The sequence below is a fragment of the Curcuma longa genome, chromosome 3, assembly GCF_044706935.1.
Source record: "Curcuma longa cultivar G26 ecotype Majalengka, Jawa Barat chromosome 3, ITB_CL_G26_1.1, whole genome shotgun sequence".
Classification (NCBI taxonomy): Eukaryota; Viridiplantae; Streptophyta; class Magnoliopsida; order Zingiberales; family Zingiberaceae; genus Curcuma; species Curcuma longa.
The window spans coordinates 3,537,249-3,552,355 of record NC_133863.1 but is presented as its reverse complement, the minus strand read 5'-3'; the positions used below and the strand labels follow the sequence as shown (position 1 = coordinate 3,552,355).

The 15,107-nt window shown below is 38.4% G+C and overlaps 2 protein-coding genes across 3 annotated transcripts; one reads left to right on the top strand and one right to left on the bottom strand.

The window, feature by feature from the left end:
- Nucleotides 1-371: 371 nt before the first annotated feature.
- LOC141824837 (protein spotted leaf 11-like) lies at nucleotides 372-5,357 on the bottom strand. Its single transcript, XM_074712169.1, has 4 exons — nucleotides 4,890-5,357; nucleotides 2,454-2,570; nucleotides 1,938-2,348; nucleotides 372-1,845 (listed from the first exon to the last, which is right to left on the bottom strand). Exons 1-4 carry the CDS (start codon nucleotides 5,184-5,186, stop codon nucleotides 691-693), a joined length of 1,980 nt encoding a protein of 659 aa, XP_074568270.1. The 5' UTR covers nucleotides 5,187-5,357; the 3' UTR covers nucleotides 372-690.
- Nucleotides 5,358-9,861: 4,504 nt separating this feature from the next.
- Nucleotides 9,862-13,381, top strand: LOC141822887 (E3 ubiquitin-protein ligase XB3-like). 2 transcript variants are annotated; one of them, XM_074710196.1, is made up of 8 exons: nucleotides 9,862-10,173; nucleotides 10,249-10,308; nucleotides 10,398-10,469; nucleotides 10,544-10,665; nucleotides 10,761-10,901; nucleotides 10,999-11,106; nucleotides 11,475-11,733; nucleotides 12,400-13,381. In XM_074710196.1, the coding sequence occupies exons 1-8, from the start codon at nucleotides 9,991-9,993 to the stop codon at nucleotides 12,763-12,765; spliced, it is 1,311 nt and encodes a 436-aa protein (XP_074566297.1). In that variant the 5' UTR covers nucleotides 9,862-9,990; the 3' UTR covers nucleotides 12,766-13,381. The 2 variants fall into 2 exon arrangements, with proteins under 2 accessions (XP_074566297.1, XP_074566296.1); XM_074710195.1 differs by having other exon boundaries at nucleotides 12,391-13,381.
- Nucleotides 13,382-15,107: the final 1,726 nt, after the last annotated feature.

Here is a 15,107-nt window from a genome sequence, read left to right as displayed (position 1 = left end):
CACACAGGCAGTGTAATTTCTAACAATTGCATTTTTCTTTAGGTTCCTGGAGTTTCTGACATGTTTATCTTTGTGAAAGAAAACTGAAACCATTTGCAGATCACGCACGCAGGACTCATTCTTATATCTTGAAAAAATGTTCAGCAAAATCACAATGCTGAACATAAAAAAAACCACGCAAACTAGCCAAAAGCATTTACATCTTTTTGCCTGAATAGTAAAAAAAGGGCAGAGAGATGAATGGTAGAGCCTCTCTTCATTCTAATTTTCCTTGACCAAAACAACATGATTCAAGCATTTAAATTAAACCAATGGGTGGCTAAATATCGAATCTTAGTCACTGAATTATTTTGAGAATCATGTCGGAAGACTCAAAACAGATGCAACCCTCCATAAAACTTGATGATAACTTACATCATCACCATGTAACAATGTCACACTTTCCACACTTGTGATCTGCGTTCCTACTTATGGCAGCTGCGACACTAATTATCGCACCTGACTGATCACCCCAACTCACACAATCACAACTAAATTAACTTTCGCATCTGACTGATCCTCAACACAGAATCACAACCCAATTAACTTACAACTCTGCCAGGCAGGTGATCTTCCACCGCCAATCTTATAATTAGACTACAACAATCATTTCGACTGGTCGTGCAAAAGAACAAAGTAGCTACGCATCAGTCAAAGCCGATGAAATTGTACCGTTAAATTGTCTGCCATTTCCTGCATTTGAGCTCGAGACTGAGCCTCAGCCTGACTTCGAGCCTCCTCCTGTTGTTCCAAAAACCTTTTCATGCGTTCAAGCAATTGTGCAGCCTTCCTCTTGCCTCGGTCAGTGCCACTCTCTATCATTTCCTGTAGGGGCACCATCATCCCTTGCTCCTGCAACTCCGCCACAATTTGTTGCTGTTGCTCCCCATTGCAGAGGTGTACCAAGACAGCTGCTGCATTTTCCTTGTTCCTCGGTGACCCGCTTTTTATCACCTTTACTAGCACTGGCAATGCATCAGCAGCCGTGATGGCTGCCTTTCCCTCGGGATGGCTTGAAAGGATTGCCATGATAGCAAGTGCTTCATCCATCATAGTTCCTTCTGAATCTGTCAAGAGTGTCATCAGTATTTGAATCGCCCCAGACCGAACTGCCCTTCCCTTGTTGCCATGGTAAATGCATAGGTTGAAGAGTGCGGTTGCAGCATCCTTCTTTCCTCTTTGGCTTCCTTCACTTAAAAGCGAAACAAGAGGGGGGATAGCTCCTGAATCACCAATTATCATTTTGTTCCTATCCACCACCGAGAGGCTGAAAAGTGTTGCAGCAGCATTCTCCCGCGCTTCCATGCTGCCCTTCTTGAGAACATGCACTATCCCAGGCACAGCACCAGAGATGATTATCTTACCCTTATTTTCCTCAAATATAGAGAGGTTCAGAAGTGCAGTAACAGCATGCTCCTGTGTGCGAGCATCATTTGTACTGAGCAAACTCACAAGAATGGGTATAGCACCAGCCTCAGCAATGCAGATCCTGTTATCTGCATTTCTCTTGGCAAGCAAACGAAGTTCTCCAGCTGCTGATCGTTGATCCTCAAGGTTCTGTGAAGATAGCTTTCGAACAAGATCAACAACTTTTACATGTTCACCTGCAGAACAGACAGATTGAGATTTTCCAGTTTGCGCAGGTCGCTTAGGTGGATCCATTCCATTTGTCTCACACCATTGGTCTATGAGGCTGCGAAGGACATAATTTGGGGTTAACGATGTGCTGAATAGTTTTTGTTGTGTCTTTGGACAAGTATCATGTCCCGCTTCCAGCCATTTTTCAATGCACCCCCGTTCATAAGTCTGTAAAATAGAAATGAACAAAAATAATTACTGTTATCTTTAAGACCCATAAGATGAATCTCTTAATGGAATCAAAATGGATATTTATCGACCTGTCCAGTCGACACAATAACTGGATCCTCCATTAGCTCCAGGGATATAGGGCAGCGGAAATCATCTGGAATGACAGGAGTATTGCCAACGTCTGTGGCTGTCAGAAAGCCCAGTTCTGGTTCATGTGTTTGTACAAAATCCTTGATCTTTTTTAAGAGCATGGACATCTTTTCAATGACCTCTCCAGGATCTCCACCATCAGAAACCATCTCATGCAAGGTAAGAGATTCTTGTTTGAGGTCTGCTATAGTGATCAGCTGTAATTTTTCTGTCAATCTCCGTAGAATGATAGGATCCACTTTGGCATCAGTGGTCATATTGTAAACCATTAACAGATCAGCATAAAGCTCAATATCAGTAGTATCAATCCTTTCTTTGGCTCTTTTGAACTGAGAATGCACAAGCTCAACCTGTAGACAATGCTAATTAAAGTCTTGAAGACATTTTAGCCTAAGATTAACATATTTTGTAAGTGCAATCAAAGTCTTGAAGACAAATAGTATTTGCTTGTTTACCTGTTCTTTCACTTCATCAGATATGTCAATCTCATCAAGGGAAATTTCATCCAAAGCTTGTTCCAGTTGAGAAGTAACATCTTGGAATCTTTCCATCATTTGATCTCGCTCTAGAACCTAAAACCAAATACATATATGTTGATAAATAATAAATCAATGGAAGATAGGAATAAAGAATTCAACATAAGTTGTCCAAACATATGCTAAGCAGAAAGAAGGAATCTCAGATGAGCACTTCAGATAATTAATTTTAGAGGAACCTATCATAATCAAAAGATAGACAACATGAATAAGATAATAGTTTTAAGATAGAAAAAGCATTACAAAGTCTTTTTACAAGTAATTTGTTAGACTTACGGGTCTATATGAGGGTTTTTTGCTTTAGCCAGTCAACCTCTACTTATGTACTAATAAGTTATCCATTTAAATAGTTTCCACCTACTCTTCATACAAACTACTAGTAACCTAATGAATTATGCAATATTGCTCCTTATTCCTTTTCTATAATTAAATAATGAAACCCACAATTGTTGCAGTGTGATACGTCTATGTTGATAGTCACATATGCATTTGGGTTCACATGATTAAAAGGCATTTCCTATCCTAGCCATCAGTTTCTGATAATTCCAGAACAGTTCAAAGAAAAGATGATGAGATTTAGAAAGAATATGTCAAAGACAACTATGATTATGATGGCATATTCCATGGCTACCTGAGAATGAAAAACTAAAGATTTGATCCATTATGCCTATAAGAGTTGACAATGTATATATTAAAGGTGACAATTAAAACAATGTGTCATGAGTAATAGCACTATGCCATTTTGACGTCGAGCAGAATAACGATTATTCTGGAGGCAGAAAATTAGAGGGAATTGTATAGGAAACAAGCACGAGAAATTGGAAACGAAGAGAAGCTGCCGTCGTCTCTAGGTTTTTGCCGAAAAAGGAAAGTTAATTCAATAATAAAAAATCATCCGAAAACAACTAAACAAGCGTATAAAAACAAAAACTTTGCTTGCAAAAGTCAAAAAGACCCTCAAACCCTAAAAATAGAAAATTACTATAAATAGTAAAAAATATATATAACCGACTGAGCCTCATTTTGATATCCAAGTCAAAAACTGTGACCCGTTGAAGCTCGACTCCTCCTGCGTCAACCCTACATCACATTTGATCCACATCCTAACTATTAAACAAATATATTCTTCAGTCGGCCCTAATCATGGTGAGTTGCAATGACATCCCATAATAGTGTAATCTTTCTAACATAATTCTATAGGCAAGAGTACAAAACCAAAATAGGGGCAAATCTCAAAATTGCAAACTTAACAATCTTATTTTGTTTCCTTTTTTCTTCCCATTGGAGGGTTGGTAACTTTATGTAGGTAGGTTGGTTCATCTTACCCTTCCATCGGTAATAGCAGAAATTACCTCATGCACAAGGCTGCACTTACATGATCAGTTAAAGTCAAACGATTTTGTACTTAAAGCTAGTGTTAAGGATAAATTGAACTCTAATGTAGTGGACCTGCTTTTATGATGTAATTCCTATCACATATCACCATGATGGTTGAACTTGATCGAGATATAAACTTGGAGTGCAACTCTTACAGAGTAAACGAATATATAAAATCAACCATTTAAAATATCTGATTCATCCTAGAAGACATGCTCAAGAGGCCCAACCCTTATCTAGCTTTCCTGATGGATTATGATGTGTGTTTGTGCTTTTTTCTGTTGCTGAACAGCATCTCAGAGATTTAGAAGTTTCCAAGATTTCAAACTATGATTCTCTGATCAAGATAAAATAGTAGGGTTGATCTTTTAAAGCTAGCACCATTCATCTATGCTTCGATTAAACCATCTCATATTTTGGGACTAGGGTCAAACTATGTAGCAGGCTTTAAGCATAAAAGAACCAAATAAAGAAAAATCTAAAGGAATTGCTTTTGCCACTAGCTTGTTCTATCTGTTTGGTTAATTATATCACGAATCTGATATTTTCCTAACAATCTTGACAGAAAATGGCAAAGACCGGGACCGAAACTCGAAATGCACAAATTTCTACATTTGATTTCATACATCAATCAGCAATCACAAAAAACTTATTAGCAATTTCTTGTATTAATAAAACGAAGAACATTAGATAGGCTACTAAAACCGAACGTATACTAGTTAAAGAGGCCTCATAAAGAAACAAAAAACAACCTAATGGCCAATCAGACAGCCGATTAACCTACCTATGACGGTGGGATACTGAATTAAGAGACAACAATAGAAGCGATAACTATCTGTTTATAAGAAGTATATAAGTTCATTGAAGGAAATTGGAAGAAAGGATACCACATTTCTGAAGATCAAAACCCACATTTCTGAAGATCAAAACAGAAGAAACCAAGAGACGAAACAGTAACCTTATGCCTCTTTAACATACCAGAAAGATCTTGCTCCCTTTGCTCCCCAGTAGGAGTAGCTCCTTCGCGAAATCAAGGCCCCGATTAAGCTTTTCCATGGCTACTAGCGTCGACACGGGGATCAGGACCTTGCTTTCCTTGAGCTCCTCGAACATGGGCGCCAGCAGCTTGATCCGCCGCGAGAGGTTGAAAAATTGCTTCTTGTAAGAGTTCCTATAGTCAGAGATGGCGGCGATCTCTTCCACCAACGCTGCCAACCTCTCAACCACCGACGATACTGGCAGCGGCGTAGGGGCTTCGTTTTCTCCCTCCTCCATAGCTCTTCTACCTGGAAAACTCAGCAATTGGTCGTCGAATAGCTCACTACTTCCCCAATCGAACTGCGTAAAGCTCGATGAAGCGATCGATTGAATGAATTATTGATGAATTGCTCCGCGATTAAGACTGGTTCGAATGGTTCACAGAAAGAGAAGGCGAAAAGTTGGTTCTTTTTGCCCTTTCAAGGCGAAGAGAGGAAGCCGCAGCAAACAACGATGAATACTGTCAGGAGCAGCCATCGGTTGCCACTATCAAGGTACAATTTCAAATAAAGTCATACAATCATCTATCGTACCGTTCATCAAGTCAGTTTAGACTTTCTGTCCGTTGATTAAATGTATAATATATTTTATCGTTTGAAATAAGTGAAGAAAATCCAACAACTAGCCAACTCGGCTTCGGCTTGGAGTCGCGGCTTGCAGCTGTAGATTAATTATTTATCGAATCTACATTTATTTAATGGGAGTATTCGAACTGTCTACCCATTTTTCTTAAAAGAATATTTATAATAATTTAATAAAATATTATTATATGACCATTTGTTAAGTCGTTTGTTAAAAGATGACGGATATTTTATACATTCATAATTATAATTTAACCTATATAATTATGAACATTTTTGAATTGTTTAATTTATAACTTATATTAGATAAAAAAATTGCCTTGATATTTAAAAAATAATCCTATAAATTTTGTTTTTTTTATAAAAAAAATTATATAAAATAATCAATGCAGTAGGATCAAAAGAAAACTTTTTAACGAGCCATCCACAGCTCGGCTCGAAGAGGAACCGAAGCCGGCCACTGACTCCCAGCGAGGCAGGGCCCTGCCACATGGGTCGCGTATATTTCGCTGATGTAGGAGGACCAACTAAACTAAGCGCGCACCCTCAGCGTTTGATAGCCGGCCGTCTCCTTGGTGATCATATTTTATTATTATTATATTTAATTATTTATTTATTTATCATCTGATGTAGAGTGGTGATCTGTAGTAACTTTACAAAAGTTGGAGGCTTCAGATATCGAGAAAGATAAACCAAGGAAGGAACGAAGAAGAGTGGTGGGAGGCAGCCGGCACTTGGGCCACTAGAGCGAGCTGCATGCAATAATGATGCTGATTTGAAACAAAGAGCCACGAGATAGATGATGCACGGCACGGGCGGGTCTGCGAAAAAGCCCTTCAATTTGTAGCCATCTTGTACCCATTTGTTGCTGTTCAGCACCGACCACGTGACTTCAGCCGTGCGGCGTGCGCTTCTCATTGGATTCCACGGTTCGGCTGATTGTAAGAACGGACTAAGCTGCTGATCTTCACATGGAAGAAGTACAGTTGTTAAGATCAAGCCAAATGAAAGCGTGGAGGGGGCTTCGATCGTTCGTACTTTAATCATTCATTTCAGAGTTATATGAAAGCATCAATCTTATAATCCGAAGCTACGTGTGGGATTTATTTTATTTTATTTTTATTTTATTTTATTTCACTCAAAAAATAACATAGAAGATCAAGGTCTTTCATTGCAATTTGCAAATGCAATGATGTTTGTAAATTTTAGTTTATAAATTGGATGTGATGACCATGCCATTTGAAAAAAATGACTAGAATAACGGTCTTAAAGAGGTCTTCATGAATGGTGTGGGTGTTGTTGCCTTCGAAGACAGAAGGTTGACTTTATGCCCTATACGTCAAGGGTACGACGGCCGATTGAAAGAGCCAAGAGCCTAGCTAGAGAAGACCCCGTCCTTCAAAAGTACAAGTAAGAAAGGAAAATTCTCACCGTCCAATCAAAAAGTTAAATCATTTGGTCGGATATTAAACGATGGAAAGACTCAATAAAATAATAATGATTGTTTTTGCTCGAGAATGCCTCCGGATAAGTCACCGACTGATGGTGGCGAAGTCACATAAGACTCACGAACGGTAGAGCTCCTGTCAAGCTGCAAGGAAAAGGAAGAGGATGAAAACGGATGCTAAGAGGTACCCTAGCTCAATCATTCCGACAATCAAGTCAGGCCGTAGCCCAGAGGGGAGGAAGAAGAACAGAAGATGGAGAGTAGAGAATGAGACTAGCATGTGTATGAGAGTGTGTGCATACCTTTGTCCACGAGGAGCAAAACAATTATATAGAGTTATCTGAGCAGCTATCCCATCATAGGAAATGTCCCATCTTCGATAGGAGAATGTCCCATCTTCATCGGAGTAGTTAAAGGTCCCATCACTCATGCTTGATATAATCCTAAATCATGTCTTGTTATATTATACAATATTAATGAGGTAGATGAGCTACCCTCAAATATCATTGTACGTTTCTTTCTAGCAGCGGTCTGACAAGCTGAATAATGGAGTGAAGGAAGTAGAGTCAATTGAGCACGAAGTAGGACACTGAGTAGATGAACCAAGGAGTTGAGACGAGATTCGGGATCAAAACGACCGAAATGAGACGTGGCGCCGAGTTGGGGTCCAAGATGAGACTCGGGACTAAGACGAAGTCTGAGATGAGACTCAGGACCGAGATGGGGTCTGAGATGAGACTTGGGACCAAGCCAGGATTCGAGATGGGTCTGAGACGAGACTTGGGATCAAGACGGCCGAGACGAGACGCGGGGCTGAGATGGGGTCCAAGACGAGATTTGGGACTGAGATGAGGTCTAAGACAAGATTCAAGATCGAGATAGTTGAGACGAGATGCAGGACCGTGGGGTCCGAGATGAGCTAAATGATGCACTAAGGGGGGGGGGGGGGGGGGGGGGGGGGGGGGGGGTTGGGGATTGGGCACTGAACTGAGTCAATCAACCACGGGATTGGGCCTTGTTTCTATCGTGTCGGTGCTAATGAGACCAGATTTTGACTTTCTTAACCTAGATGTGCAAACCCATAATAATGATTAAATTTGAATATGACTTAGAGGGAATGGACTTAAGGTCTTCTATCAAGGGTCAACTTCACTTGAAGTCGGTTTGATTGGATCCGACCGATCCTTGCCTTGACTTTGATTTTTAGTTCATTTTTATTTTTGATTTGATTATGTAACGTAGTGCTATTTTACTCACCGTATCATTAAAGGAAGCCATTATATATTCTAACACAAAGGCAACCTTTGGCCTCCTAAGCCGAGAAGCTAAAAAAGACAACACCTCCAATGATACGTCCAGAAATACATTTTGCTATGCGAGTCAAGATGCAAATAAGTAATGAAAAGTCTCATAAGAAGGCAAGATCCAACCATTAGAACAAATAAGTAATCAAAATCTCTACCTCCCAAATAGGAGATAGAAAAGAAAACAACACGTTATCAAGGCAAAAGGATAAGTAAATTCTCTTCTGCAAAAGGTGGAATCCGCTAGTCCCACACGGTCGGTCCCACGACTATTTATGAAATTATCAAGGCAAAAGGATAAGTAAACTCTCGAACCTTAGGTTTTTAGACAAGGGCATGAGCTCCATCCAAGAGGTTTCAAGGTGAGAGATAGAAAGCTAAAAACTATAGTAAAGGCTAAAGAAGCACTCATTTCCTTTTTTCCCTTTAGAGGAAATGACATACCTTCCTTCTTTCCCGTGTAAGAGTTACTTGCCCACTTAAAATCCTTCTACTCCACATTCAGCTCATAGCTATTTGTCGAGAATAATGTACATACTATAATAGTTTTTAAAAATCTAATTAATTTGCCAAATGATTAAATAAAATAAAAATTAAAGAATTAAGAAAAACATTATAAAATTTCAAATCGACTCACTTTTAAAGAATCCACAAACATATATTTTTTTGCCGTGAAATTCAAAAATAATTTTTGTCCATGATACACTTTCTATTTTATTTAAATTTTAAAACACTCTTATCTATGATAATCAACTAAAATTATTACGCACGTCTAAATCCAATATATGAGATGTCACACAAGTCCACATCTTAGACTTTAACAAAAGACTTTTGAGTTAAATTATTATTAAAATCTTGAGATATTTTGGCATATAATATTATAAAAGGTATTTGCATTACATCTCTCAATTAAACTACATGGAAAGGAATTAGTCAAGCCAATAATAAAACCATCTCCAAGAAGGTGATTATATAAATTGTGGATAAAATTTAAAGCATCAGATCTAATATATATAATTCTATAGGAATTTCATTAATGTGTTCTGCAATTCTACCTTTTTATATTAAAAAGGCTAATTCTCTAATTATTATTGTTTTGTAAAACTATATCAATTTCACAAATTTCAAAGACAAATTATCATCATTATTTGATGATGATATTTTATGAAGAAAACATTTTAAACAAGCTTTTAGAAATTTTAAGTAAGAAATATTTTACTAAGAAAATATTTTAACTAAAATTAAGTGTTACTTTAAGAGTTTATAAAATTGTTTTAATTAAAAACTCAAAGCCTGTTATTAGGAACGAAATCTGAATTGGAACTTACAATTTTTTAAAAAATTAAATGAAATAATTAAAAAAACAATTGAAAATATAAATATTTACTATTTTATTTGTGTTTAATAAACTTAAATATGTAAAAAGAAATCAATGCTAAAATAAAATCTGGAAAAAAAAATCGGAACCAAACAATCAAATGAAATAAAAAAAACTTTAAGATATTGTTATTAAGCAGCCATTCAATTAATAGTGTGTTCACCGTCAGTGTCGCCGTGAAAAATAAAGGCAGGCCCAGGCGTGGAGTGTTTGTTCGAAGACCAAGAGACTCGGCGACCTCTCCTACCCTCACGACGTCACCTCCGTTCGCCAGCGGCACAACGCCGCCGGGATCCGGTGGGAAGTCCGGATTCGAGGAGGTAGGGCGAAGATGGGCCAGGGGGTGAGCTGCGCCAGCTCGAGCTTCGAGCATGACTTCTTCTCGGCAGTCCAAGCTGGGAAATTGGAAGTGGTAGACTGCTTCCTTAGAGGAGACCCAGCTCTTGCGCATCGCACCACCATCTACGACCGTCTGTCCGCGCTCCACATCGCCGCGGCAAATGGATGCCTCGAGGTGAGGTCATCCCCTCCTCCGCGCTGCTTTCGATCAGTTCAACGATTTTTGTTTTTGATTCGCGTGTGTTTGCAGGTTTTATCTATGCTTCTGGCCCGATCTGTGAGTCCTGACGCCGTGAATCGAGATAAACAGGTGGGAAAATGCATAATTAGTGGATTTCCCGTCTTTCTCAAAATGGTTTCAGGAGATTTTGATCTCTTTGGATCTTCTTGTAAAATTAGACCCCACTGATGCTGGCTGCGATGCATGGAGAGAAAGAATGTGTGCAAAAACTACTCGATTCGGGGGCAAATGTGAGTCAGCTTACTACTTTTTGCCAAAGATTCTTTTTTGGGATAGTTTTTTCTAATTACTCCTGCGTGGTTAGGTCTTGATGTTTGATTCAGTGAACGGAAGAACATGCCTGCACTATGCTGCTTATTATGGTCACTCAGATTGTTTGCAGGCAATCTTGTCGGCAGCAAAATCCGCGCAAGTCACCGATTCTTGGTAAGTTCCTGAGGGATCTAACAGTTCTAGGCTTTATATGGCTGAATGGATCAAGATGTTAAACTTGTTTATTTCCCGGTGTATTGGATCTGCAGGGGATTCTTGCGGTTTGTAAACTTGAGGGATGGCACAGGGGCGACGCCGTTGCACCTCGCTTCCAGGCAAAGATGCCCTAACTGTACCCATATTCTTTTAGAATGTGGGGCTCTCGTCTGTGCTTCAACTGGCCGATATGGGTAATTTATATTTGGCTAACTACTGAATGCCCATCTTCTTAATTCAGAGTTTATATATTTTCATTTGGTTGTAAGCACAAGAGATTCCAATTTGCAGTTTTCCTGGAAGCACGCCACTACACTTTGCAGCTCGTGGGGGAAATTTGGGCTGCGTTCGTGAATTGCTTTCACGAGGTGCTGATCGGCTTCAAAGGGATGCATCAGGGTAAGTAACTGATGATATCTTTCTGGTGTTTCTGATTCCGGGTAGACTTTATTTTCCTCAATCTCTGTGCTTGTTCGCAGGGAAATGAATCATGGCTAAACCATAATCTAAATTAGTTCAGAGAGTTCTCCAATCTCCGTCTTCTTTCATATATCATATGTATTTTTTTTAATCAAATGCAATTAGTTGATGTAGTTTGTATCTTGGTTTTATAGTGGAGTGATATCAGATACTTAGGGTAACATGTTTGGAAAACTTCGGAAGCTTAATTAGTTCATATGACCTCACATTCTATTTGGTGTTCTCAATGTAGCTTACATGTTTTTTATTATTGCAATTCATAGATCCAATGTTGGTCATTATTACAGGAGACTACCATATGAGGTTGCATTGAAGCAAAATCATGGCGCATGTGCAGCTCTATTGAGCCCATCTGCAGCGGAGCCTCTAGTTTGGCCTTCTGCATTAAAGTTCATAAGTGAACTTGACCTAGACACGAAAGCTCTATTGGAGGCAACTCTAATGGAGAGCAACAGAGAAAGGGAAATGAAGGTCCTGAAAGCAACAACACAATCCTTGACATTCCCTGCTTGTTCAGATGAAGCATTTGATGATGATATTTCTGAGGTACTATATATTCTCCCTTTTTCTTTTCTTCTACTACTCTGTTGCATGATCCGACAACCCTTGAATTGATAACTGCTGCAGTGTCACTTCGATTTCCAGCAAAAGTATTTCATATAGAATATCAAATTTTCCTTTGCATTTTATAGTAAGTTTAAGGTGGCATAATTGGTTGCTTGTATAATTTATGCATCCATATTGCTCAGATGGGCAAATTTGTAACTTAGTTGCAAATCAAGTGCATTATCAACAAGCAGAGTCATTCTCCATATCAAAGAAAAATTTCTGTAGACTGCTTTAATCATGTGAAGCATTTTATCTTTGTAGTTCTTTGTTCTGGTTAATTATTGCTGCTATTGTACAATAAATACACTACATTGAGACACCATGTTACTTCTGATTCTAGTTCTTCCAAGCTTGGGCTATCAGCCTCAGGTTCAAAGTGATCCAAAGATGACTACTGAAACATGTGCTAACTGACATCCAAATCACATGGCAAAGGCAGATCATGCACTTGACTTTTGTCTGAATCTTTAATGTTTCAATGCAATGTTTCTGTTACCAGTGATTATAATTTAAAGGGTATAACATTATAGAAAACTTAGTTTTACAAAATATTTATTCTTCCAGGAACTTGGACCATTTCATAGATAACATCAGTTATTGCAGGACGATGACATGGATGTGTGTGCCATCTGCTTCGACCGAGTTTGCACCATTGAGGTTCAAGATTGTAGGCATCAGATGTGTTCCCAATGTACACTTGCCTTGTGCTGCTACTGCAAGCCAAATCCCACAAACTTGTGCTTAGCATCACCTACTTGCCCCTTTTGCCGTAGCAACATTTCTAAGCTGGCAACCATCAAGGAGAAAGATGGTGAAAACCATGACAACACCTCAAAGACTTCCAAGCACAGGAAGCCGAGGAAGACCCAGAATTACAGCGAGGGTACTAATGGCTTCAACGTTCTATCTACAGCTATGGGGTCATTTGGAAGAGTAACTAATAGGAGTGACATTGCGGACAAGCTTTAGCATTATTGCAGTTCAAAAGGCTACCGGCCACAGCATGGAAGACAGAAAAATAAGGTGGTTGGCATGAAGGAAATAAGGTTGAGGCACAACATCTTGTGTTCTGAATCACTAGTAAAATATAATTAATCCTCCGACAGTTTTGTGTTGGTTAGTACCTTTTTTAAGCCACAAGTAATGTGAATGTCTACTTATCGGAAGGAACATATAAGTGGATCGTTATCCTCGAGAAACCAACGTGGAATAGTGAAAAGCAATTCAACAAACACCTGTCCTCCACCAGGAAAGAACTATTATCAATTAATGGTCCAATGGACATGGGCACACTGATTAAGAGTAGAGCCTTTTGTATGCTGGCTGTCATGTGACTGCTTCGGTGCCATTGCGCATGGCAGATGAGCTACATTGTCTCAGTACTTTTTATGTAACGTGGTACTCTCTTTTCAATTACACAAGCTCGTTGCCAGTTGTAACATCTCTCTGACATGCCCCATATGGTCAAGTCTTGTATTTCTGGTAGTTGAGGTCATGTCACTGTGGAGTGATTGTGCATCTCTTATTTTGTGCAACTCTTTTTAATTCGATAAGGTCTACTTGCATAAACTCTTATTAATTTGTATCCTCTATGAATGTATTTTGTTGCTGGAAATGATGCTAGATTGAGATGAAGTCAAAGGCACGCGTAGTTGACTGTTGAGCTACTTTTATACTGAAATGGTGTTGAATTTCCATATATTGACAAAATATTTGGCACATTATATCAACTAGAAGTCGTAGCATCTTATTGACAAAATGTTTACTTTCTTCCTATCTTAGTGACTCCATAGGCGTGACTGCAGACTGGGTTAGGATGAGTCTCAATCAAGATCAAAGTGTTTTGGATTTTTTTTTTTAAAATGATTTAAAGGGAATATTTAAAAATAGCACAATAAATTCGACCATATCAACTGGGACCATATGCATCGGGTCGAATACGGGATTTTAAGGTCATTATCAAGATATTTACTAATGCTGACACAAGGCAATCATCAATGCAGTAAAATATTATTATAAGATTAGAAATAAAAGAAAATCCATAATTAAAGACATCAAAAGATATGCTAAATTCAAACATAAATAAACATAATAGTCATGCATTGAATAGTCTCCATATAGTCTTTTAATGATACTCGTCCCCGGGGCAATGGTGCAATGGTAGAACATCCGGATTGTAACTCAGAGACTACGGTTCGATCTCCAGCTACGGCATATTTGTAAGAATTTTCTTCCAAATGGGGAACGCAATCAAAGGATGCTGGGCATCTGAATTAGCCGCACATTGTATGAAAATGTAGCATGAAATGCAGCATAACACACATTGTATGAAGGTGGGACCCAAGCAATGTGTGTGTGCATTTTCATGCAATCTATCATTTCTCATTATTTAAATATAAAACTATTTTAGTACTATTATTACACTATCTTCATATTAACTTTAGTTGGGAATAAAAGCTTTTTAACAAAAAAATAAAGTTTAAGATTGTCTAGATGCATTTAAAGATGACCAATGGATTATATAGGTAGATAAGTTGAACTGGTTAGAGCTAAAGAAGAGTCAAGTGCAAGGGAAAGAAAGACTCATGCAATGCAAAGGGTTGAAACTACTTGACTGTGTATGTTAAAGGAGTATAAATATTAAAGAGAATTTATCTATTATGGTTCTAAGTCTGCTGAATTCATAATCTGTAGTAACCTAGGGATGATCCAGGGAAGTACATGAAATAGAAGGTAAAACAAACAATAGTTTCTAGCAAAACAAAAAGATGTCTGTGCTAAATATACATAATGTGTTCCCTTCTCAAAATAGGCAGAACTGCCTAAAACATACCAGTAGAAATGTGTGCTGACATGTTTCCTTATGATTGGATATTTTTCTCAATTCTTTGAATGTTTATCACATAACTGATAATAAAAGCTAGATTATAGTTGCATTTGCTAACATAATCATGGCTATTTAGTTGCAAAGTTTGCAATTTTAAGAATCCTCACACAACAAATTGGTCTGTCATTGATAATCTTATAAAGAGCTCAAAAATAGGACAAGATTCATAGAGTGACCTTTAATAGTTGTGATATACATCTTGGTTGTTTGGGGTTATAGCGTGCTTGTTCTTATTGTTGTATCACACTGACTTGTTATAAGTATGAAACTGAGCTCATTTACGTTTCAGTCTCATGATTTTGAGCTTTTTTATGCACCTTCCGCTTACATGCGCCTGACCAGAAGCTTTGGGAAACAATAGTCTCAGTTTACCCTCAAAAAGTACACCGGATATCCTAGCGGACAAGTGAATTCCACAACGGTC

Excerpts from the sequence above, each read along its gene's own strand:
- LOC141822887 (XM_074710195.1), top strand. The coding sequence starts at position 9,991 with ATGGGCCAGGGGGTGAGCTGCGCCAGCTCGAGCTTCGAGCATGACTTC. Across the intron at positions 10,666-10,760 it reads GCGCAAGTCACCGATTCTTG|GGGATTCTTGCGGTTTGTAA; the intron begins GTAAGTTCCTGA and ends TTGGATCTGCAG. Across the intron at positions 10,902-10,998 it reads GCTTCAACTGGCCGATATGG|TTTTCCTGGAAGCACGCCAC; the intron begins GTAATTTATATT and ends TCCAATTTGCAG.
- LOC141824837 (XM_074712169.1), bottom strand. The coding sequence starts at position 5,186 with ATGGAGGAGGGAGAAAACGAAGCCCCTACGCCGCTGCCAGTATCGTCG. Across the intron at positions 2,571-4,889 it reads AAGGGAGCAAGATCTTTCTG|GTTCTAGAGCGAGATCAAAT; the intron begins GTATGTTAAAGA and ends ATTTGGTTTTAG. Across the intron at positions 2,349-2,453 it reads CTGATGAAGTGAAAGAACAG|GTTGAGCTTGTGCATTCTCA; the intron begins GTAAACAAGCAA and ends CATTGTCTACAG.